The 24,364-nt window shown below is 41.5% G+C and overlaps 2 protein-coding genes across 3 annotated transcripts in view; one reads left to right on the plus strand and one right to left on the minus strand.

Moving 5' to 3' along the window:
• The first annotated feature begins 3,035 nt into the window (after positions 1–3,035).
• Positions 3,036–12,935, plus strand: LOC137293455 (uncharacterized). 2 transcript variants are annotated; one of them, XM_067824004.1, is made up of 13 exons: positions 3,036–3,077; positions 4,051–4,156; positions 4,649–4,699; positions 5,062–5,163; positions 5,632–5,780; positions 6,207–6,368; positions 6,702–6,854; positions 7,482–7,649; positions 8,241–8,461; positions 8,758–8,875; positions 9,107–9,265; positions 11,292–11,498; positions 11,935–12,935. In XM_067824004.1, the coding sequence occupies exons 2-13, from the start codon at positions 4,057–4,059 to the stop codon at positions 12,151–12,153; spliced, it is 1,809 nt and encodes a 602-aa protein (XP_067680105.1). In that variant the 5' UTR covers positions 3,036–3,077; positions 4,051–4,056; the 3' UTR covers positions 12,154–12,935. The 2 variants fall into 2 exon arrangements, with proteins under 2 accessions (XP_067680105.1, XP_067680114.1); XM_067824013.1 differs by lacking the exon at positions 3,036–3,077 and adding an exon at positions 3,300–3,319.
• A 10,503-nt stretch (positions 12,936–23,438) lies between these two features.
• Positions 23,439–24,364, minus strand: part of LOC137293466 (PR domain zinc finger protein 14-like) — a 32,105-nt gene continuing 31,179 nt past the window's right edge. Inside the window, exon 10 of the mRNA XM_067824024.1 lies at positions 23,439–24,148. Within this exon, the coding sequence (XP_067680125.1) occupies positions 24,069–24,148 (80 nt within the window). The 3' untranslated portion in view covers positions 23,439–24,068. The remainder of the gene's footprint in view (positions 24,149–24,364) is intronic.

The following is a 24,364-nucleotide window of genomic DNA, read 5'->3' on the forward strand; positions in this document are numbered from 1 at the left end:
GTGGGGTCAAATTTCTCAATGCGTGAGATTTTGGTACCTGCGAGTGAGTGCGTGACATGAAGCTCAAAAGCGTGAGAGCTGACAGGTATGCAAGCTCCTGTGTATCTTACAGACTTGTTTCCACCATATACTGAAACTATTTCTCAATATATTTGCCTATACCAAAGTTTCGAACCATAGTTCTCCACGAGTCATCGATCTATGATATTGCTTGCTTATCGAATAATCTGTCCCCAACATTGAAATGTGTGAATTCATTAACATAATCATAAATAATCATTATAAATTATCTGAAAAAAAAACACCTGATAAATTTCCTAAATATTTCCTACGTGGTGAAAGGAAGATTAATATATTGTACAAACTAAATTTAGACATTCGTGTAGTTTTTTAAATGATATTTTCCGTATCAATTTATCTGACAATAAAGCTTGCCTTTGTAATGTTGCGGTGGAAGATACCAGTCATTTCTTTTTAAAATGTCCAACGTATGTCAGCTGCCGGTTTGACTTAATGCAGGACTTTCAAATCCTAAAAGTTCATTTAGGTATTAACACCATTCTGTACAGTATCCACAGATATTTTAGCCACGCTTGAAGTGGCTTATAACGCTAAAAAACGCCATGATGTACTGTCACTAACGGCGTCTTAGAACTGTATGAAAGGAAAGGGATATATTACGAGGTCTACACACCAAGTTCGTTTCGGGGCCAATTCAACAATGACCACTGTGATAATCCCATTAAAAGCATGCACACGTTTCAAGCCAAGAGATTTGCATACAAACCGAGACATACAGCACAGAAATCGAATTAGGGAGCTAGGCTCTTCTGAAACTCGAAAAATCGTGATTTCTTGATTCCGAGCCAAAATCCCTAGGCCCTGCTCAGAATTTGTAGCGCTAAATCACGTATTTTCTTCTTGTTTCACAGTCTGCAAAAACGCCATGCACCGAGACATGATGAACTGATGGCACCTGTCAGCGCACCAACCACCATTTCTTCGGAAACATTTACATCTAGCTGTGAGTTAAAATGAGTTTCCGTACATTTATTCATTCAAAACAGGATTGTGTCGTGAACATTCGCCATTGACGACTTTGGCGTTAACTTGCCCCGCACGTAAAGGAACCAGGGAGTTAATATAAAATATTAATAAAATATGTCCCATCAGTGTACCGTTGAATATCACGGACGTTATATCATCGTAACAACGCCCATCGTTGTTAAAGATAATGATGTCGACGTCCGTGGTTGTTAAAGATCATAACGTCCGTGGTTGTTAAAGGTCATAACGTCCGTGGTTGTTAAAGATCATAACGTCCGTGGTTGTTAAAGGTCATAACGTCCGTCGTTGTTAAAGATAATGATCGCGACGTCCGTGGTTGTTAAAGATCATAACGTCCGTGGTTGTTAAAGGTCATAACGTCCGTGGTTGTTAAAGATCATAACGTCCGTGGTTGTTAAAGGTCATAACGTCCGTCGTTGTTAAAGATAATGATGTCGACGTCCGTGGTTGTTAAAGATCATAACGTCCGTGGTTGTTAAAGATCATAACGTCCGTGGTTGTTAAAGATCATAACGTCCGTGGTTGTTAAAGATCATAACGTCCGTGGTTGTTAAAGATCATAACGTCCGTCGTTGTTAAAGATCATAACGTCCGTGGTTGTTAAAGATCATAACGTCCGTGGTTGTTAAAGATCATAACGTCCGTGGTTGTTAAAGATCATAACGTCCGTGGTTGTTAAAGATCATAACGTCCGTCGTTGTTAAAGATAATGATGTCGACGTCCGTGGTTGTTAAAGATCATAACGTCCGTCGTTGTTAAAGGTCATAACGTCCGTGGTTGTTAAAGATCATAACGTCCGTGGTTGTTAAAGATCATAACGTCCGTGGTTGTTAAAGATCATAACGTCCGTGGTTGTTAAAGATCATAACGTCCGTCGTTGTTAAAGATCATAACGTCCGTGGTTGTTAAAGGTCATAACGTCCGTGGTTGTTAAAGATCATAACGTCCGTCGTTGTTAAAGATCATAACGTCCGTTGTTGATTAATATGAACACGTCCATTGTTGTTAAATGTAACGTCTGTCGTTGTTATAAGTCATAAAACCCATCTTTTTAAACGCCATAACGTCCGATACGTAACGAAATGGCCTTAGCATGTATGTGTCGAAAAAAACCCAAATGCATACATTTTCATGAGATTACAGCACCACACGCCTGCTTGAGACGAAACGCCCCTAATCTATCAATTTTCAACATATGATTTATAAGATACACGTCCGCAGTTGTGTGATTCTATAGCATTTATTGCAAATGCCATAGTGCAGATATTTTAAGCACTGCTCAAACATCTTCAGCCGAAAATTAAACTCTGGCATATTGCATTTTGGTTCTCGGTTCCTCTCAAGTTTAAAGACTTTTAACTCAAACCGTTTATGACAAATTACTAGCAGTCAACCCAGTCAAATGTGCTAATTACATGCAAGCAATTATTTGAAAACATAAAACTCACAAAATGCAGCGTCTTCGTCTCCAAGTTTTCCCGACTGATAGCAGCGATTTGACTTTCTCATTTACCAGAGGTCACCGTGACCTCAATAAGATCGCCAGTCACGTGAGTTACCTGTCGAGTTACCTTCACCGACCCAATCCGGATCTGAAATCTTCATTTGATTACACAGGGCTTCACAGAATCACAGCGTAGCACATGACATATATGTTCTAAGTAAAACGATAGTAAAACACAGTGGTGCAGTCAGGGCCAAATAGCGATAACATCATGCCCCTATCATGAGTTAGAAACGAGTCTTGTCAAGTTTGATATATGTAAGTTACTTTGCGATTGGACGGCTGCTGAGCGGTGCGTCGTGGGGAGAGGGGGGAGGGGGTGAGAGCTTTTGGGATGGGGAGGGAGGGAACCCGTACACGGAACAAACTCTTTAGATTCCGTTCCGTGTCCTGAACGGAGGTTTGGCGCATATATATATATAACTCACGTGTACTGTAAGACTATATTTAGCGTATAAATATCAGACACTAAGACATTAAAGCCATAACGTTTCAGAGAGCAAGGTAAGGTATAACGTTTGCATGTGTGTGTGTGTGTGTGTGTGTGTGTGTGTGTGTGTGTGTGTGTGTGTGTGTGTGTGTGTGTGTGTGTGTGTGTGTGTGTGTGTGTGTGTGTGTGTGTGTGTGTGTGTGTGTGTGTGTGTGTGTGTGTGTGTGTGTGTGTGTGTGTGTGTGTGTGTGTGTGTGTGTGTGTGTGTGTGTGTGTGTGACTTATTCTCTTATTTATTCAAGTTTTGGCTGACTTGGTAATATTTTGAGTTGTTCGGCTTTGCATGTTTCTAGTCGCTTGGTTTGTTTGGATGTATGTTTCAAAGCTAGGAATTATGATGAATAGAAAAAATGTTACACGAGAATAAAAAATATGATAAACATCTACTCCGTGAAATTATTACAATTGCGGATTGTAATTACATATTGGATATAGTGTATAATTGTATGACCCCTGGTCTTACGCTCGATCGGACTGTTTAACCATGGGGGCATTTTATTCAGCCTCTGTACCTGTAGAGTTGGGCGCCCTGTTCAGTGTCTGTACTTGTGGAGTTGGGTGTCCCATTCAGTCTCTAGTATTTACAGCTTTTTCAAGCATTACAGTACAGATAGCGGGGAGGTACGGTCACTTTCTATGAAACAGTCGTCCCATTTCTCCTGTTTTATGGGTACCGGGCCATCGGATCCCGTTCGTCGCCTTTTACGACAAGACATACATGTAGTCACCTTTTATGGCAGCCGTGGGTTGCTGAAGGCCTATTCTACCCCGAACCTTCACAGATCTAACATTGAGGAGAACGACATCGGTTTAAACAAATCTATCATTACATCATTATGAAGATTATGAAACGTTACATTTTCAACAAGGCGGTAATTTAACAAAAGCAAGTTACCATTGTTTCATACAGTAACATAAGAATTCGCTTGCAGATGATGACATTTCTTACAACTAAATCCAGTCATGAATTAATATTTTACTTCACAGTTCATCATGAAGGTGTTGTTGGCTATCGCGCTCTGTCTTGCAACATGCATGTCCGTGACATGGTCAAGATCGCTCCGCAGCAGTGTTATCGATGACAGTCTTGAAGGTAACTGAATAATTTGACCTTATTCTTAATTCACAATTCATTCTACGGTGACAGTGTCATATTTTAGTTTCCGATTTGTCATGCAGTGGTTTCTAATCTACGTGATACCATGATAAGTACAGTGGGATGTGTGTGCAGAGGGGTGCGGTGCAGAGGGTTGGAGGGTGTGTGTGTGTTGGAATTTGACAAGGCTAGGATTTACGTTCTAGATTCATCTGAACACACACACACACACGCACGCACGCACGCACACACACACACAAAGAAAAAAAAAAGAAAAAAAGGCGCATGTTTTATCAACTACGACAAGTTTAGATCTGTACGATTGCACTGTGATCTTGCACTGCAAATGTCTGCTTGTATGTGGAGCTTTGCACGGGCCTGTTGATCATGATAACACGGGTAACGTGGTCCTACCTGGTTGGCCGGGTATATTACAGCTCCAGTCAACCTTTCCCTAGATGTTCTGACACATTACCGTGTATGTTGCAGGCCTGGAAGACACGATTGTCCCTCTGGGGGACGAGCCAGCCAATTATAGAGGTACGTTGAGTGAGTGAGTGAGTTTAGTTTTACGCCACTTTAAGCAATATTTCAGGAATATGACGGCAGGTGACACAAAAAATGGGTTTCACACATTGTGCCAATGTGGGCAATCGAACCCTGGTCTTCGGCGTGACGATACATCGCCTTAACCACTAAGCTGCCCCACCGCCCCGAGAGGTAAACACGAACGCTTACTTTTATGAGATTTCATTTTTATAGCTCCCGTTTCTTTTGCTATATGTGAATAAAGAAAAAAAAATCTGAATAAAGCTAATACTTCGAGATATCCGCAAGTTCGACACATCAGAGTTTGACAGGCGATTGTTTGCCTTACTGTATCATATACTGATGTGTTGCAGCCAAGCGCTCTGTGATAAGGAAACCAACAGCTCTGTCGGAGATCATGGGGCCCCTCAGTCGACGCCATGCACGAGATGTCACGGAGTTTGAGAGAAGTAACGGTAGGGAAACATTTTCATTTCCTCTTTCAAACTTCATTGTTCTATTCGGCATCTTTCGCTAACTCCTTAACGCGAGGTCCGTTCCATAAAGGACCGACACTAGAAGCGAGAAATGTTAGTTTTTTCGAGTGGCACTTAGAAGCTGGGAAATACAACACAGACAACCTTTATGGATAACTAATTCTGCGTAGGAATGTCGCATTTACGAACTAAAGAAGTTGTCATCCATGATATTTGTCTATATTGAGTAGATATCAGATTATTAATAAACATAAGGTATATCATATAAAACACTTGGGCAGACACTGAGGAAGTTTATAAACAAACACGTGTGTCGAGAAAAAAAAGGGTGCGTGCGTGAGTAACGTTTCAGCGGCAACATGGCGCTTGTGTAAAACCAGTGTACGGTCTGTCCTGAATTTGTGTTTGAGTTGTATGGCGACTGACATGTTATACTTTTGCTTTCAGAGGTGTACTATCGCATGCGCAGTCTTCTGTCTATCCTCAAAATCTTGATCGGGCGGGAGCCAATAATTGAGATTTACCACTACGTCAATTGGGACAAAACCATCACTATCGACAACCTCTTCTACACCGCACCTACCAGCATCTACCAGGTTAGTGTGTACTAGGCTCCGTCTATACATAACGACATCGGGTCGTTTAAAGTAGCATATGAGCATGTTGGATTTGAGTATGTGTTATTTTTGATGGTCTAGTTATGTGACTACTTCCGCTCTGTTTAAACAGCCCTGAACGAATACAGATGTTTGCTGATTAACCTATACTATTTAGAAAAGTGGGAGATATTCCATTTTGCGAACATTTACTTGCCAAATGTGTATGAGAAAAAGTAGCATATATATCTGCCTCCAGACAGGTGAAACATTTCGAAAGGAATGGAATACATCATCACATTTTCTCTTAATTGCTCCAGGCATCTGTTTCCTCCTCAGCTTCAACATGGGTATGTTATCAGTCTTGTAAATCCAATATCCTCTAGTTTTTTTAATGGTATATTATGAAAAGTTTTTTTTCACCAGGTTAGACGCATCATCCTGGTGGCCAGGTATCTGGGCATGCGCGTTAGGGCGACTGGGGCCGGACATAGCCGATCACCTCTGTATGTTGACGAAGGCAATATCATGATGGATGTCCGAGATCTTGAGAGACATGACGGGCCCCGGATGCAGATCAACCCCGAGGTATGTTTTCTAGGACTCACTGTGTGGAACCGTCAAGTCTTGTCTCTTTCATCAGGGATGAACACGTCATGAAACCATGCAGCCATTTCTAAGAAGCTATGCCGCTAAAAACTAGTACTAGTAATGCCAGTCACCAGTATAACAAGTACCACATTTTAACAAGCTTTGGTAAGACGCGACTGGATATTTAACCTCTGACCTTCTCCATGGAGAAACCCAATCCACTGAGTCGCTGTTTAAATGCTTGTTTCTTCACACTGACAAATCGTCCAGAAAGTGAGGTTTCGAAATAGCTGTGTTCCTCTGTATACATTATGTATGTTTCTGTTACAGAACAGCGTCCGGAACTACAAGACGTTGACAGCTATGACTGGCGTGTACGAATACGATCTGAATGAGTTTATGGTTCGGAATGATGTCACAATGCTGTCACAGCCGCTCAACGTGAACGAGACATTGGGAGGGATGGTTGCCGCCGCCACACACGTCAGTTGACCTCCATTGTATTTCAAAACATAATCTGGTCACAAAAAAAACCTGAATTCAGTTTTAATGCAGTTTTTACAAAGTGAAATTATTGTCTTCCGTGTATGTATGATACGTGTCCTTGGACATGTTTTGTTTATAAATTAAGCTACAATTATCAATTATAGATATTTATAACAAGTATTAATTGGTGAGCTACGAAAGTATATCCTGTTTCTTAAAACCCATTTGGGAAGGCAGCCAGGAGCACATCGATAGCTGCTTCAGTGTTAAACTATTTTAAACAAAAATAGATAAGGTTTATTATTTTTGAAAAGCATTTAAAAAGACCCCGTTTCGATTCCCCGCATGGGTGCAGTATTTAAAGGTCATTTCTGATGTCTTCCTCAGTGACACTGATTGAATACTGCAAAAACACGGCGTCAAACCTCACACTCACTAACACATTGTGTACACACGAATTATTACCGAAACATGTCAGACGAGTATATTATTTCAATGGAAACGTTAATGTTAGCCGGCGTTGTTAAATAACGTAAGTTCCATCATCATTATCGATTGTATTGAGTCATAAGTCATAAGCGATTGAATCGACGGGTGAGAGTAGCCTCCCCTTTGTTCCACCAGGGATCGACGTGGAGCGCCCCAACCTTCAGTGGTTACGTGAGGGAGCTCCGACTGATGGACTCCAGTGGCAGACTCCGGCGGTTCACCATAGAGAGGCATCCGGAACTGATGAAGGCGATCATCTGCAACCTGGGGATGTTCGGCATCATGTACGACATCACCATACAGGTGAGACTTCTGGGAGAGCTTTAATGTTATTGCAGGCATGCGGGTAAGACTGTTGTTATAGTTTTAACGTAATTACAGGTCTTCAGATAAGGGACTGTTCATAGGTAAGGGACTGTTCATAGGTAAGGGACTGTTCATAATTTATCACTAGGGGGCGGCGATGAGGATTTTTATACAAATATTTTTTAAAATATTTTTTCTGTACAAATCTGGTAGCCCCCAACGCATTCTATGTAGCCTAAATGGATTGACGTAAAACAACCAACCAATCTTGTAATCCAGTTGTGTTGAAAACGAGTTTCTTGATGGTTTGATGTGAACTTACAACGACTGTCCAGTGCCGAATATCTCTTCCACCCCTTTGACTACAGTCTGTCATCCTCGTCGGTGTGCTCTAGGTAGTCCATTCGTCCAGGGAATGAGTGTGCTCCATATCAAAGCGGTCGGTTTTAAATGAAATGTACCGGTTTTCAATTCGATAGATAACGTGGAGCTTACCCTGAATCCCCAAGATCCTGCTGACAAATAGAACTCAGTGTTCAACCCCCACCCGGGTAGTTGTGCCACGTGACACGTTTCTTGTTTGCTCAGGTATACCCCACCCTGATAGCCAAGGTACACAACCAGTTCGTGCCTCTCGATTCCATCATCTACAACCACACAGCTCTGCGCGACACCGTCACCGGCAACTTCCTCACCGAGATTTCGTGGTTCCCCTTCAACTCCGTCACTGACGCAGAGGCTGAGGACTACAGGAGGGACGGCACAATACCCACTGCCTGGAACGCCAAGCGTGACTCCATCTGGCTCAGGTATTGAGTGACGGAGTGAGTTTAGTTTGACACCGCACTCAGCAATATTCAAGCTTTATGGCGGCGGTCTGTTGATAATCGAGTCTGGACCAGACAATCCAGTGATCGACAGCATGAGAATCGATCTGCGCAACTAGGAACCGCTGTTATGTGTCAATCAAGTCAGCCAGTCTGATCAGAAATGAGCTACACATATTGTACCCATGTAGGGTATCGAACTTGGGCCTGCGGCATAACCACTAGGCCCCTAGATGATGATGATGATGATGATGATGATGATGATGATGAATTTACAGATCTATCACCATCGTCAGCGAGGCTGAGCTTGGAGGAAGACCCTTGGAGCCCACCCACTTTCTCCCCACTAAAGGTTCACTGTCTGGAGGCAACGAGAAAGGCCTTCTCCGAGGAAGGGTATGTTCAATAGGCAGTTGCCATGGATACAATTTACGAGGCGAATCCATCATGATATAAGGCTAAAATGTCGATGAGAGGAGACATGCAATATATATGAGTTTGCGTTAAAACTATTAAGTCCTGGTTTCATAAATCATTTCGTGTTCTATAAAAAAAACATAGACAATATTCTGTATGCGGTCTAATGATCAGGCCTAAAACTGTCTTGACCCATCATCCTATTTTCAGGAGGCCGTGGCCATTGCTAAACGTATCCCAACTGTCAGCTACCACCACCTTGTCAACGCTTTTCCCGTGATCCTCCCGCCAAGATGGGGGACAGAAACCAGTGCCGCCTTCATGCTCAACATAGATAACCAATTCACCAGAGCGGCAGCTGCCTTACAGGTAGGTCGCCGCGATAATTTCACCTTTCCCAGCAGGTCCCCACATTTTTAACCAGGGATAGTCAACGTCTTCGTATTCTCCTCCCCATGTTGTAACAGACAAGTTTAAGGAACCAGCTTTTGACCCGTGAAGATCCGGTCTAGGACTGGTCTTCAGCAACCTTTGCGTGTCGTAATAGGCGACAATGGGATGGGATGCCAGGCTTGTTGACTGGGTTGACACATGTCATCGTATCCCAGCAGCGTAGATACTGATGCAGTCAAAGTAAACTTCGTCTCAGTGTATTTCGTTACACTCCACCACTGAGTCTAACAAAACCTAGTAGTAGGTCGCGTCAGGTAACCCTTGAGCAACCAATGACAGTCCAATCAAATGCGAGACGGTTAAATAGATTTAACCAATCAGACAACGGCTACTATTTAGGGATCGGAGGGACTTTCAAAATATTCAGGTCACCGACACAGATCTCTCCACAAACAAAAATCAGCATATAACACACTTATTTGACCTGCAGTATATACGTTTTGGGGTTTCTGTTGACATGGTTACCATTAGCTAATATTTCCTTGAATATTGTCAAAAACACTATTTTCAGCGACTGTTTACTCTCCGTTGTCATGGCAGTACGTACGCCGTGTGCATCACCCGGAAGCGATCGTACGCTAAATAGCATTCGGAATCGTTCGGGTACGAACCTTTTCGAGTTAAAAAGTTCAAAAGGTATGTGCGAATGTGCACTTTCGCGATTTGGTAAGCTGTGTTCTGATTGGTCAGTCTCAAAGGTTACCTGACGCGACCTCCCATGAGGTTTTGTTAGACTCAGTGGTGGAGTGTAACGAAAAGTACTGAGGATAAGTTTACTTAGACTGATACTGATGACCACTGAAAATACTGGTCCGGACACCACTGTTTACAGGCCGCCGCCATATAGCTGGCAAAACAAACAAATAAATCGGCTAGTGACTTGTGATTGGCTGACTTGATAGTTTGGCTCCCCTGTGGCATGCATGGATGATGATTTTTATGAAGTTACATGTACCTCCCCAGAACAATATTGGTGACGGTCTACACCTGACATGAGTCTTTCCCCTTGGATCCTGAATCTCATAAAATGCTCTTTCTGTGACTGTCTGTTCCGCCCTCAATGCCGAGAAAAGGGTTCTATTGCTGACAAATGTAAAAATGTTTCCACATATTGAACCTCCTTACAGAATAACATATTGTTGAGTCTAGCTTATCACACCAGCGAGTCAGGAAGCTACGGGGCAAAACTAGTCCCGTAGAACCTTTGCACTGAGAGGGCAGTATCGGATCAAAGTGAAACAGCGTTATCATCAACAGAACATATGAAGCGCCATAAAATCATTCTTATCCTCTTGCCACACTCAAGATACGCAGTGGACATGGCGCAGCGAGGGAGGTCTTCAAGTTGGGAGGGTCTCAAAGAACAGAACATAAAATAATGGGTGGTCATTAAGAATGATTTCTATTTAAATGTAGACGTCCATAAACATCGCATCCGGATTGTCGCTCTAATATATAGTTTCTCCGTGTGTGTTTGAAACTTCCTTTCGCGAAGTCCTACTCTTATAAAAGCGTATATGAAAAGCTTCGGCCAAACAAGTGGGTGATTTCATATTTTAAACAGCTTCTTATGACAGAAAGACAAGAAATGTCACCAAGTTTTACCACACGATACTGCTTAGTGAGAATGAGTGAGTGAGTGAGTGCGTTTAGTGTTACGCCGCACTCAGCAATATTCCAGAGTAATCGAGACTGGACCAGACAATCCTATGATAAACAACATTCGCATCAATCTGCGCAATGGGAACCGATGGCATGTGTCAACCAAGTCAGTGAGCCTGACCACCGATCACGTTAGTCGCCTCTTACCAGAAGCATAGGTTTCCGAAGGCCAGTATTCTCACCCGCTCCTTCGCGGGTCTAGACTTTAAAGAGAGATATGAGCTTGATATTTACGAATCAAGACATTTGTCATTTAAACCAGTTTACATGTTCCCTCCAGTTCATCATCGAAGAGGCCGAGAATCAGATCAAGGCTAACGGCTCCACCCCACTGAACGCCCTCCTTCCTCGCTTCTTCGAGAACTCGGACTGCGACCTCTGCCCCGGTAACTACGACATCTCCCAGCCCGACGACAGTAACCGCACCCTCGTCATCGACTTCCTGGCACCCCCTGCTCAGTACGGCTTCTACCCTACCGCCAGGAAGGTATGCACACACGCTGTAAAGCGTTTACATGCACTTGCCTTGGTGTCATATAGCATAGTCAATCTCGAAGAACTTGTAAACTGGGCACCTGCCAAAATAGCGCATGCTAACATTTGTATAGCCAGCAAGCTGGTGTGAAGCCTTAATGCAGGGGAAGATAACATGATTTCTGCGGATTTTTCACAGTTAAAAGAAGGTGTCGAATTCCTAGTGAATATATAAGCCAATTATACTAGTTATATCACTCACCAATTTCCGTATGAATTTTCGAACTGCATTCGGAACCATTCGTGTTTAACATTGAACACGGTAGTAACGCAAAGTTCACGGAGTGGGTTACCAAGGGGCTTGAGTAGTCCCGGAATAATACGAGTATTGCCGATCGTTATTCTTCGATGTGGCATAAACTAATATTTCATAATCCTTTCTGTTCCAGTTTGTTGACCATTTCCGCGACCAGAAGGTCAGACCCCACTGGGGAAAGCGCCACGACAACATTCCCGGCATCATTGACCACATCAAACTCGTCTACGGTGACAATCTGGACCACTTCCAAAGGATGCGGAGAATGGCTCAAGTGGACCCCTGTGACATGTTCATGAACACCTACCTCATCGAGATCTTCGGAAGAAGCGGAAACTGGTGGTGCGCTTAACCCGTGGACACGCAATACACATGTGTCATTCCATCACAATTCAAAGCATTACTGCCGCCATTCGGTAGACTGATAGGAACCTGATCTCAGATTCAAATGCAAATGGTGACGGAAATGGCAGCTTAAAACACATGGTATGAAATCATGGTATTCGGGAAACTTTGTTTTCCCCCACAACTTTTAATCTGTAATTATCTTCAACTACGAAAATTGGGGTCACATGACGTCAAGGTTAACGTGACGTGTAGTTGATATGCATGTACTTTCACAGTAAGTTTTCATTTAACAGCTGACACTGAATCACGAAGTCTAAATTACGTATACGTTTGTGATATTCGAAACAGGTGTCCGGTTCGAGTTAACCACAATCTTCAGGATAACTGGAGACGATGTCGATGTCGGGGAACATGGTAATCCTTCCCCAACTCTGGAATGTTCCATCTGGAGCACATCCTTTTTTTCCTCAGGTAAATTGTAAGGTTGCAGCGATTCAGTTCGATTCATTGAAAATCGAATCTGACACCTCAGTTTCGATTTTCGATCACCATCATGACTATTTCGATTTGATATTTGAATACCTATTTAAATCATTTGCATATTACCAGAACGTAGTTTTGGCTCCAAGTCATATAGTTTCGAGCGCTGAAATAAGACGAAACGTGTTTATTTGATGCCCGGCAAATTATCCAGTAGGAATTGTTGTAGAAATCACGACGATAACAATAGATTTCACGCTACAAAGCCTTCTCGATCAGTTGAATGAAATCTGACGTGTTTTGTTTGTTTTTGTTTTGTTTTTTTTAAAAAAAAAAAAAAAAAAAAAAAAAAAACTTGTATGAAAAATCAATTCGAAATGATCGAGGGTCCTATATCGAAAATCGAATCAAATCGATGTTTGACCGAATCGTTGCAGCCCAAGTACATTGTAAATTGTAATATGTAACTATTATGTTTATGTTTCAAGCGAGTTTTAAGCTTTCGTAGAATCACAAACAGTTGGATGTGATATCTGTTATGTTTGTACAAGACTGTTGAGAAATCTATACCTCACTCACTTTGTGCTGTACCGGTATTTGTATGTAGACATGGAACGATGTTAAATCAAAAGCACCTGGACTCCGTTCCGATCGTGGCGCTACGAGTGTCTTCGTTAAAACCATGGGCGTTCATATAGCATTCGGGTCGCCTTGGAGAATGTGACGGCACGCTATACCTTTACACGAGTTATCTCCCTTTGGTCACTTAACGCGATGAAGGAAAGCTCAATTTATCGATTTTGGGCAATGCTATGGTAGACACGAGGGGAAGTTGAATATGAAATCTCTGTATGAAATATATCTCTTTTGGTAGGGAACAACGATATCACACAGACGATGCAGTATTAGTTCAGAACATTAATCACGGTTTATATATTTACAAATCTTCTCGATAATGTTGAACTATTCTACTCATTCTTTCCATATTCCCACTTGAGCCCAGCATGGCCCGGGTTTCTTCAGCTGTTCATAGTCAGTTTAAATATGTGCTGCTCATAATTGCTCCAACGTCAGTTTTGTGTTGGTTTTCAAACCCAACAGAATTGTATTGATGACGAAGGGCAAAATTCTAAACCAGAATGATTTTCCTACAACTAAAATACTACAAAGGATCTACACGTTTGTATATATTATGTTGTTTGTTGCCATGTGATACTAGTGTTTAAGGTAATGTTTGATGAACGTTTACACATATAATGTAGTGATGGTCAAAGGATTTCAAAAGAAAAACAAACAAACACGTAAATAACTTTTTTTTAAATCATCTTTATTTCGACAGTTTACATGATACATGTGTGGTACATTCAGGTATGTGTCAAGGAAGGTATAAGTAGTTACACAGTGTATAGTTGCTTACAAAGATATTAGCTTGATATACCTTTAACATACTTTCACAAATCCCAGTCATGAAATAGACACTCCATCATTCCAGCTGCAATAATGATGGCAAATACGCTTATAATATATTCTCTGGGTTATTGCACCTGAACAGATTATGAAAAGATGAGCAGAAGGTGAAGAACTCGCTGTTGCTACATGTAGAATATGCATTGTATTTTGTGATTTCATAGTATTTTGCTATCTCCCTTACTACATGGTTAAAATATAGAACTTGTTGTTTTATTTTGTGTGTGTATATTACCTGTTTCACTAAAAGACATTGCATTTAAAGAGTTATTGTTTCTCCCTTTAAATCCGAGTAGAATAATTTCTGGTGTAAAATCAATTTTGCCGTCGGTTCCAGTCTTAAGCCAGCTGGCTAGGTTCTCCCAAATCTTTTTAACATGACAACATTCGTAAATCAGATGGATATTGTTTTTGGTTCTTTTGAACATAATGTACACATAGGTGTGTCCTTTAGTCTAATTTTATTTAAGAAAATGTTTGTAGGTATAATATCATACAGTATTCTCATCTGCCATTTCAAAGTACTACATTTTGTACATCGATTTGTCATCCTGTATATGTTTCGTAACATTGTGTTAAACACGTGAGTAATGATTTTGCCTTAGACATAACTGAAAACAGATAAAACAAATTCTTCGAACTTCCAAGCTTGGAAGGGGTCATGTGGTTGCGAATATACTTCTTTCCTCAGTCGTCATTGCACTAATTTATGTTTGTACCCAACCACAGGTAGTTTGTTACCCAGTCATCCGGGAATGAGTGGGTACAAAGACATAATGATATTTAACATTTCTTCAAGCTTCTTTTTCATAGAAAACAAACTAGGTGTAGTTTCTTTCTCTTCTCAGTATATGCATCACTGATGTGTAGCGCCGTGCGTTCATATGTTGTGTGTGAATGTTGAAGGAGGTTTGTGTAAAATAAAACACTCTAGTCCACTTTCTGTGCTTTCGTAAAATAAACCCATGTCTACAACGGTTGTGAATCAATTTTATTGTTTGTTTTTAACGCCACACTCAGCACACACACACACACACACACACACATATATATATATATATATATATATATATATATATATATATATATGGTGGCGGTCTGTAAATAATAAGGCATAGACCAGACGGTCCAATGATCAAGCCTGCCAAGCGAGCCTGCCCAACCGTTAGTCGCCTCTTGCGAGAAGCATGGTTTGCAAGGATCAATTCTCACACGCATCTTCACGGGTGATTGCAAAGGGTAACCACTAACAATCTCAATCGAGGATGGGCTTTCCTGTTGGTGTATGCTCTTGCAATTCAACGGAATCGTACTTTTTATTTTACCCGACGGACTGCTGTGTGAAGATCTATGTGGTGTTTTGGCAAGACCAACACAATGTTTCTGAAGTGTAACTCACAATGAAAGAACTCAGTCTAATGTTTACTATGTTTGGGAATTGTTGTAAAATAGCCTCCCAAAGCCAGATGTATACTTTCTTTTCTACGTCAGTTCATTTTACTTTTTCTGTGTTGCAATCAGGAGATAAACATACTGTGTTGGAACCAAGTTATTCACATTTTAAACCAAGTTATTCACATTTTAAACAAATACATAATGTGTTGGAAAATCAGAGGTATATAATGTGATTATATACCTCTGAATGACTTTGATTAAAAAATCACAATCCAGTATTTACTGAAGCCATGGCAGAATGGCAGTTTAACGCTGTCACCCTGTCGTGTGGTCTCCGTACACTGCGGCGTAAAATAATATTGAGTTCATCACACCAGTGTGACCGAAGTCATGGGAACGGTACGTGTCGTTAGTACGACAGCCTGCTTACACTGGTTCTGCACTGTGAGACCATGGGGGGATGACCCAATCGTCCTAGGTACTACCCAATGCCCTTGACCTGTACTTGTATTTATATTGTTGTGTATTTATATTACTAACCTATTTATATAACGCAGAGTCACACGTAGCCTGTTCATAGGCGCTTTGTTATTTTCCTCGATCATTGGATGTCAGTTTCAACGGCACATCGTTTTATAAATCTCAACTCCCTGGGCATCCCAAAACTCTTGCAGACATTGGCGCAGCGGTCTGTTGCGGCTTTCCCATCCTTACGAGGTACCCATTCACAGATGGGTGGACAGGTACACGTTGTCACGATACTTTGTCCATGTTCGGCTTACTCGCAACTAGGCGTTTGCACATATTCATGTGGCCACCATTTGGTTATTTGCCAATGGATTCGTAGGTTTTTAGTGCACAGGGCTGTGTATTGTACGTTAGGCGTTGTGACAACACTGGAAGGGTCTGCAGACAAAGCAGACGTGCCCTCGGTCTCGTCACCTCGAGTTCGATAGATCACTAGTCTGGCACCATGGACAGCTCGCCTTTGATACCGGTGTTCCCGGCTTGTTTTGTGTTGAGTGACTTGTTTTCGCTGTTTTGAGCAGTTTTCATTAATATCAGCAGGAGAAGGCTTCAAAACATTGTACCCGTATGGGGATCGAGCCTTAACCGTGACGAGCGGACGCTTCAGTTACTGGCCTACCCCACCACCCCAACTAGCTCACGGAGACTGTGTGACATTATCCTAATTGCAATGCTACCCCCCTGTATCGATGTACAACGATTCTTCCTATTCGTAAGATCCAGGGATGAAGTAGATTGAAGTGATATTGCTCTTGTGATATTGGAATACTGCTAAAACCTCTCTCACTCACTCACTCACTCACTCACTCACTCACTCACTCACTCACTCACTCACCCACTGACTCACTCACTCACTCACTCACTCACTCACTCACTCACTCACTCACTCACTCACTCACCCACCCACTCACTGACTCACTCACTGTGTTCAGGCACTAACAACACGCCTATCTTACAACTGTTATTATATGTATCTACATTTACGAGCAGAATATTCTCATTATGGAATAAATCATGTAATATTTCACACAAAAAACATCAAACAGACAGTTGTGTATCAATTTCAAAATGTAGAAAACATTTTTTAAATTTCAAGTTAAATGGACATTTACGCCGTTGATGCGCCATTCTACATTCCGAAGTTAACCAAACATGAGTCGAACGCCAGTCAAGTGACTCAGTGGGCTATCAAGAATGTATCTACGCTATGATTAACGACATTCTTGGACGCGACGACTTTACGCTTGGCTGCGTTTCTGACAACGAGGTTCCACTTAGACGCCTTTGTCTCTGCGATCAGTCTCATCAAACCACACAAAACTGGTAAAACACCGAAGGTGACAAAAAACACCGTCACTTAAGTGACACATCTTTATGGGGTGTGGAGAAAATCACTCGTCAATATTCATACAGAAGTCAGCGGTATCGTATTTCCTTGCTGCATGAGTACCTATATCGCTTTCCTTCTTTCCGTAAAGGCCTAAATATATATTTTTCTGGATATATCCTTTTGCAAACCCGTTAAACCGTCTTCTTTTCATTTCTGCAGTTGTTTTTAGACCAAACAGAATTTCTGAGTGGGTTTCAGAAAAGGGAACGTGAAACCATGTTGTATTTATGTTGTATACTTGAATACACCATCAAATGTGTTTATTTTTCTGTATTCCCTATTGATTGATTGAGATAGGAATTTCACGTTGGCCTCGGGGGTAATAAAGTCTGGCTAGAACTAAAACCACGGTGAAATATGAAAGTTTTATCAAATTATACATGATAGATGAGATCGGCATTAATTACATGTGGTAAATTTTGACAAATAGCCCGTCCCCCAAGATCAAAAACAACGCACACAAGTTGGTTTAAAATTATATTAAAGATGTTTCTAGTCTGGTAGGACGGCCTCTGCGGTGCTGTTAATACAACCCTCCCTCAAGGCTCCTACCCTCAGTGTTCTAAGCATGCATTCATTTTAATGAACGCCAAAGGGAACATTCATCATTGTGCAGCGGGCTCACTTTCACTCACTAATCTTCTCTACTGCTTACAATGTTGACTTGATTACAGCCGCCCTGCGTCCGTTTTGTTTTCACCCGGCGACAATCACCGCAATTTTACCAGCTCAATTCACTGGCATTGCATCGTAATGGCGAAAGGAGATAAGACGGTCGAACGTGAGCGCAATACTCAAACTTAGGACAGTGTAAAAAGACCGGTGTTCGTCCGCTAAAGTAAATAGTTCCTTGATAGATGACCGGCTCAGGTTGTGTCTCAAGCTCTATCTTGTATTCATGTCCGAATGGGGATCGATCATTATTTCTCTTTGTCAACGCGTTTAATTACAATCAAATTGAGAAATCAGAACACAAAGAGTACGGACCGGTCCCTTGGGGCGGAAGTGGCAATAGCAGTAACCGGAAGACCAAGATAGTAACGGGCTTGAACAGTTAAGGCTGAGTCCTTGAGATGCAAGACGGTTTATGATGTCGCCTCGTGCAATAAAGCGGAAATTAAACCCTTGAATTCACAACTAGACAAACTATTTAGCAGTGGTTTTAATGCCTAGTCGCGCGCATAAAGAGCTAGCAATTACGACTCACGGCAAGGCAAATTTAAGTCGGCCCGTGAGAGTTCGATTCCAATTCTTGTTTTCTCTGCCGATTTTTATGAACTTGATTTTCAGGAGATTGTCTCAATTAAGGAGATTAAGCCCAACGCCACATGTGCAACTGACCGCCAATTGCAAACTCCGTACAGCGACAGGACAGTAAGTCTCCTTATGAGAGGGAGAGAACGTGATCTCGGCGGGGCTTGATTGCAGTCGAGTCTTGACTTCCGGGTTTAAGGTGAACAATAGCGGATGATGTTGACAATTAGAGGGGGACTATTTATGGCTTAACTGTCGTATCAGATTTTCAATATTTTGGAAAGATGTTTTTTTCCCCATTATCTTGTCCCCTTTCAGTCACTAAATGAAAACAAATGAAGATCAATGACGATTGTGGGACATATCATGAAGAAAATAATATAGAGATATGCCACTATATAAAAGTAGATATAAAAGGTCAGTGTTTCTTTAACAATATAATCGCTCCGAAAAAAAGGCTGGAGCTCAAAATCATATCTATCTACCCATGATAGATACCCTTGTAAGATAAGAATGTAAACAGTGTTATGCCCGCTAGAGACTCGCGTGGTGCTGTTTCTACTGCTATTGTGTAATGTTAACGATAATATATTAAATTATATCTCTGCCCAGGGCGAAAGTGCAAGCAGTTTCTACCAGTCATGTAAACCTGAAGTGTGCTTTTCACTATATATGTGGTCATCTCTTGTTTTCCCTGAATAACCGCATTTGAGGTTTTGTTATTGCAGGGACGGGTTTTACTATTCTCTAGAAAGATTTCTTCCCAGGTTTTCGTTAGTAAGATCTCTTGCCAGGTTCTACTTTGTGCAATCATCTGTATGAACATCAACATTCAAATGAAGTGTATATATAAGTGTTTGAAAACAATTGAAACATATCGTCCCAGATTAAGCTCAAAGTGCAAAGGTTTTCCCCAGCAAGTGTGGACCTACGGCTCTCAGATTTGCTCCCAGACGCTCTACCATATGGCCACCGGGCCGACAAAGAATTAACTATTTACTGTCATTAAATTGATTTTACATGCGCTTCAGTTATTGTTATGTAGCTTCATTAAATGATCATCTACATTGTAATTATCCACCACTGACGGTCCATGTGTCAGAGAAAACACAGATGGTATTTTTTACTTCTGTCTTAGCAATAATGCAGCAATATGGACACCAGAAATGGCCTTCACATATTGTAGCCAGCCACACACGGGTCCTCGGTGTGACGTGCAAACGCTGTTACCATACCGTCCCTCGTTATGTGTATGTAACTCAAAACAATTCATTCATGGATGGTGGCTATATATGATGGTAATACGATGTGATATATTTGATACGGTCTCAATAATATTTTACTTGAATTTTTCTCTGCTACTACAACGAAACGTATTAATATAATATGTTTTATTTCATTAAATTCAATTGGATTATTATTGGATTCTCTAATATCTTTCCAGTTTGTTCGTATGCAAACATAAGTCAGACCCCAGAGGTCTACCACGTTGTATATGCTTGTTTCTCACATTTATCATAAATGTATATGTTGTTCAATTCTCAGTTTATTATAAATGTCACTCATCCTGGACCCGTGAAGGTCCGGGGTAGAATAGCCTTCAGCAACCAATACTTGCCACAAAAGGCGACTATGCTTGTTGTAAGAGGCGACTAACGGGATCGGGTGGTCAGGCTCGCTGACTTGGTTGACACATGTCATCGGTTCCTGACTGCGCAGATCGAAGCTCCTGCTGTTGATCACTGCATTTTCTGGTCCACACCCGATTATTTCAGACCGCTGCCATATAGCTGGAATAGTGTTGAGAGCGGCGTAAAACTGAACTCATTCACCCACTCTCTGTGTAGAGTTGATTTAGCCTTACTGTGCATGGGTTACTGAATTCGTTATTCCTATTCTTTGTTTCATAACATTATGTGGTGACGAAAATAAATTGATATTATTACACCGATTCACAGATGATTCCAGAAGAAAAGACACAGTCCGGATTAACGGAATTCACTGTTCTCGAAATAAACAATTGCGAACAAAACGATAATTATACTAATCATCATTATTCAAATGAATTATTAATGATAGCAATACCCATCCTCAGAATCACCTGCACTTTTAGTTTATTAAGTGATAGAAACTGTCTGATAAATGGATCTGGCAGTCTGCCTCAAAATAGGAAATCTATATTGCACGCCTTACATTGTCAACAGCTGATATTTTCCACATTAAATCACAGCTCACGGCAGCGCATGCCTTCTCGAGTATAACAAGTTGCAGGTACAAATCGTGTGCGTTGGCTCCGCACAGCCCGGGGGCATTCGGAACCATTCGTTCAAATCCGTAGGTTTGAGGAAACGCTTGTCCGCTGGGACCTCGGATAAGGTCGAGTAGAGGTATAATGAAAACGAAACACCTCTTTAATACATTAAGGAATTGTTTTCACGAGTGTATTACTGCCTTTGCCTAAAGGAGTAACAGGAGACGGTAGTTCCGAGGTGGAGCGATGCCTCTCTGTCTGCGGAATACAATCGGAATTCATCTTTCCAATTTATGAAGCACTTTTGTTGGGCGTGTAGCTTGACGTAAACTGAATTCCATATTTGTGTGTGATTCTTCCCTCGTTCATTAAAAGAGACTGCTGCACATGCCCTTCATATAACACAAACGTTTCTAAGGTGAGAGATAATATGACGCATGACAGACAGGAGTGCACCATCATCCCCACACCCCTTTACTTGAAAGTGTATTAAATGAAAATTGAAAATGGGTGAAAATGAACCGTGAACCCAGTCTGACATGTATCATCCAAACTCAGGCGAACCGGGGTTCGAACCCAGAACAGACTGACTGAACATTGCAGGTGTAACAGGTGTTCTCGTAATTTGGCCCATTTACACCTTGGCCGTCAAAAAGGTTCGTTCAGTTTCTGAAACCTCCTTAACTGCATAATTCTGCCACACGCTTTAATATGAGGAAGAATTACGTTCTGAACTTCATGGAGAACGATATTCCTTGCACATAATAGACCAGCCAATAAGAAATCAATATGAAGAGTTGTAAGAGATTCCTCCATCGCGTTCATTTACATATTTGGGCGATGCAGTAAATAATGAACCACGTTATCTGGCCAAGTACACACTGTGCAATTTGAAGAAGTATCTTAATACTACTGAGACATGCACCCAGACCGCAATTCCCAAGACGAAGTCTGTTGTAAAAATAACTCGTATCTACTGTCAGAAAGAAATGAATTATTTGCTTTTCGATTTTCAATTAAAGGAAAAATGGGGCTTTTCGCCTTTTGCCAGTTCAACAGTCATATGCACCCGCCAGAAACACCTAATTTCGATTTTGTTCGTATGTGTCTATTTTTAATGCAACTGCGTACTGTGTGCGTTTTGACAAAGTGAGTGCTCCTTGCTTTAACTACCTCAAACATGTTGTGTTAATGTCTGTTCTTGAAACGTGGAGTACAGTAAAGGTACACAAACTGCCGTCTTCTCTTTATCCATGATCAACGGATGCAACACATCTGGGCGAATAACGACGCCTCCCTGGACTTCGTCACCTGGGTCCTTGTATTAAGATTATTCCGAATTTCATATAGTACTGTGTGGAAGGGGAAATCAGATAATGTTTTGATTTTCCTATATGTTGCACCGACATATATTTCACTAAAAGAAATGTAAACAACTTATCTCCGTAAGAAGGATCTGCACGGAGGCCCAGTCAATCAAAACTCGAAACTGGAAACGTAGATACATACATAAGATGTTTCCTTAAATGATTCCCAAACCGAACTCTACCGAGTGTATGGCCAGTTTTAGAAATCTAAAGAAATGCCCCAAAGCGTAAATGTTTCAATTTTCAGAGCCATTTGCAGTTTATAATTGTCTAGTTTATGGGCCATGACAGTGTGAATAATTTAGGCCCACGTGCAGAAACCCCGTAAGCACGCGCAAAACAGTTTCTCCAGCGGCATTTTCATATTTTTTTGTCTTCTGCCGTGATGTACGGTACGTTATGAGGTATTAAACCTGTTTCCAGATGAAAAGATAGAAAGACATTTGGAATTATTATGAATATGAATTATGAAATATGCCATTTGTGAAGTCTCATCGGTTGTAAATCTTTGTTTTCTTACAACGGACTTAAACCTCCTCACTCACTGGTGCTTGGCACGCGAGAGAACGGTAAACGCTCTTAAGTAGCTATTGATGCTTAGCTTTAATGCAAGTGTTTTGTTTGACGTTTCCAAAGAGATTAAAACTCTCCATTCAAATGGCAAAGCCGTGTCAGCTCAAAACTCAGTGAAATATGTTTGCATTCAACTCGAGATCTTTATATATTTGTAGTACTGTCCATAGTATTGTCAACTGTATATGTTTATAGTACTGTCAACAGTGCTCATAGTACTAAAATACTATCTTAGTCTTCAGCAACCCATGTTTGTCCAAAGAGGCGACTAACTTGGCCGCACGTGCAGGCTCGCTAACGTGGTTGACAGGTCATCGTATCCGAATTACATAGATCGGTGTTCATGATGTTGGTCACTGAATTGTCTGGTCCATACTCGATTATTTACAGACCGCCGCCATATCTTTGTAATATTGCTGAGGGCGGCGTAAAACTAAACTCACTCACTCATTCACAAACTTCACTGAGAGTGTGCACCTGGTCCCGCATGCCATCAAGGTACCTTGCATGCATCTCCCAACATGGCGAACACACCGGATGCTGATCTTCTGGAAATCATGTTTACAAACAAACAAACAAACACACAGGAAAACAACAATAATAAATATTGGATAATTTAATATACAGTGTACATTCTGGTGACTGAGGCGACCCCATCTTCATGTAGATCTCACACCAACAGCTCTACCGATGTCGACATTTTGGGACCATGACCACAGCGGACATCACGGTAATGGGGAGAATTGAACCGTGCGTGACGAACCTGCACGTTATCAGCTCGACCGCTGACACGTCTGTATACAACGCTACATACATCTAACGAAATGCAGTGAAGATCCATTTACAAAAGTAGACATTTAGTGTTGTCACTGACTTGTCATATTCAAGATCTGATGGGATAGTAAGTAATGATCACTCATTTGATAATACTCTTACATTTATGATGGGAAGATACTGTTTTTTTTTCTCTCGGGGATACCAAGTAATAATCGCACAGTTTCTAGGCTATAAATACTCTCAAGTGTCCTTCTTTGTGGACGATCTGCACGCAATCAATGACTAGCTTGACCACATGGACATTTCTGTACCACAATCCACGTAATAGAGTATGACGTCATCTTAAAATTCCGATTGTCTTTTTGTGGTGGTATAGCCTATAGTTGTTCGGACGATGCTTGATCCATGGACATTTCTGAGATGACGTCAGGATGACGTCAAGGATTTGTTGCCATGGGGACCATGGTGACTGGTGTATCATCTGATGGTGAAGCGGACCAAACAGGACGCGAGGAATCTGAAATATAACCAAATAGAGCTAAATCATAATCATAATACGCCGATAAGGGACAGAATGTTTGGATGCCATCTACTTTACGATGATGAATACAGTATCGCGACAAAAACACACCACACCGACCCCCACCCTCATCCCCACACCACCCACCCCTTCCAAACATTCACGATCCCTACCGTGTTTTGTTATTACAAAAACGATGAACGAGTTGATGAC

The sequence above is a fragment of the Haliotis asinina genome, chromosome 1 (genome assembly GCF_037392515.1).
Source record: "Haliotis asinina isolate JCU_RB_2024 chromosome 1, JCU_Hal_asi_v2, whole genome shotgun sequence".
Lineage (NCBI taxonomy): Eukaryota > Metazoa > Mollusca > Gastropoda > Lepetellida > Haliotidae > Haliotis > Haliotis asinina.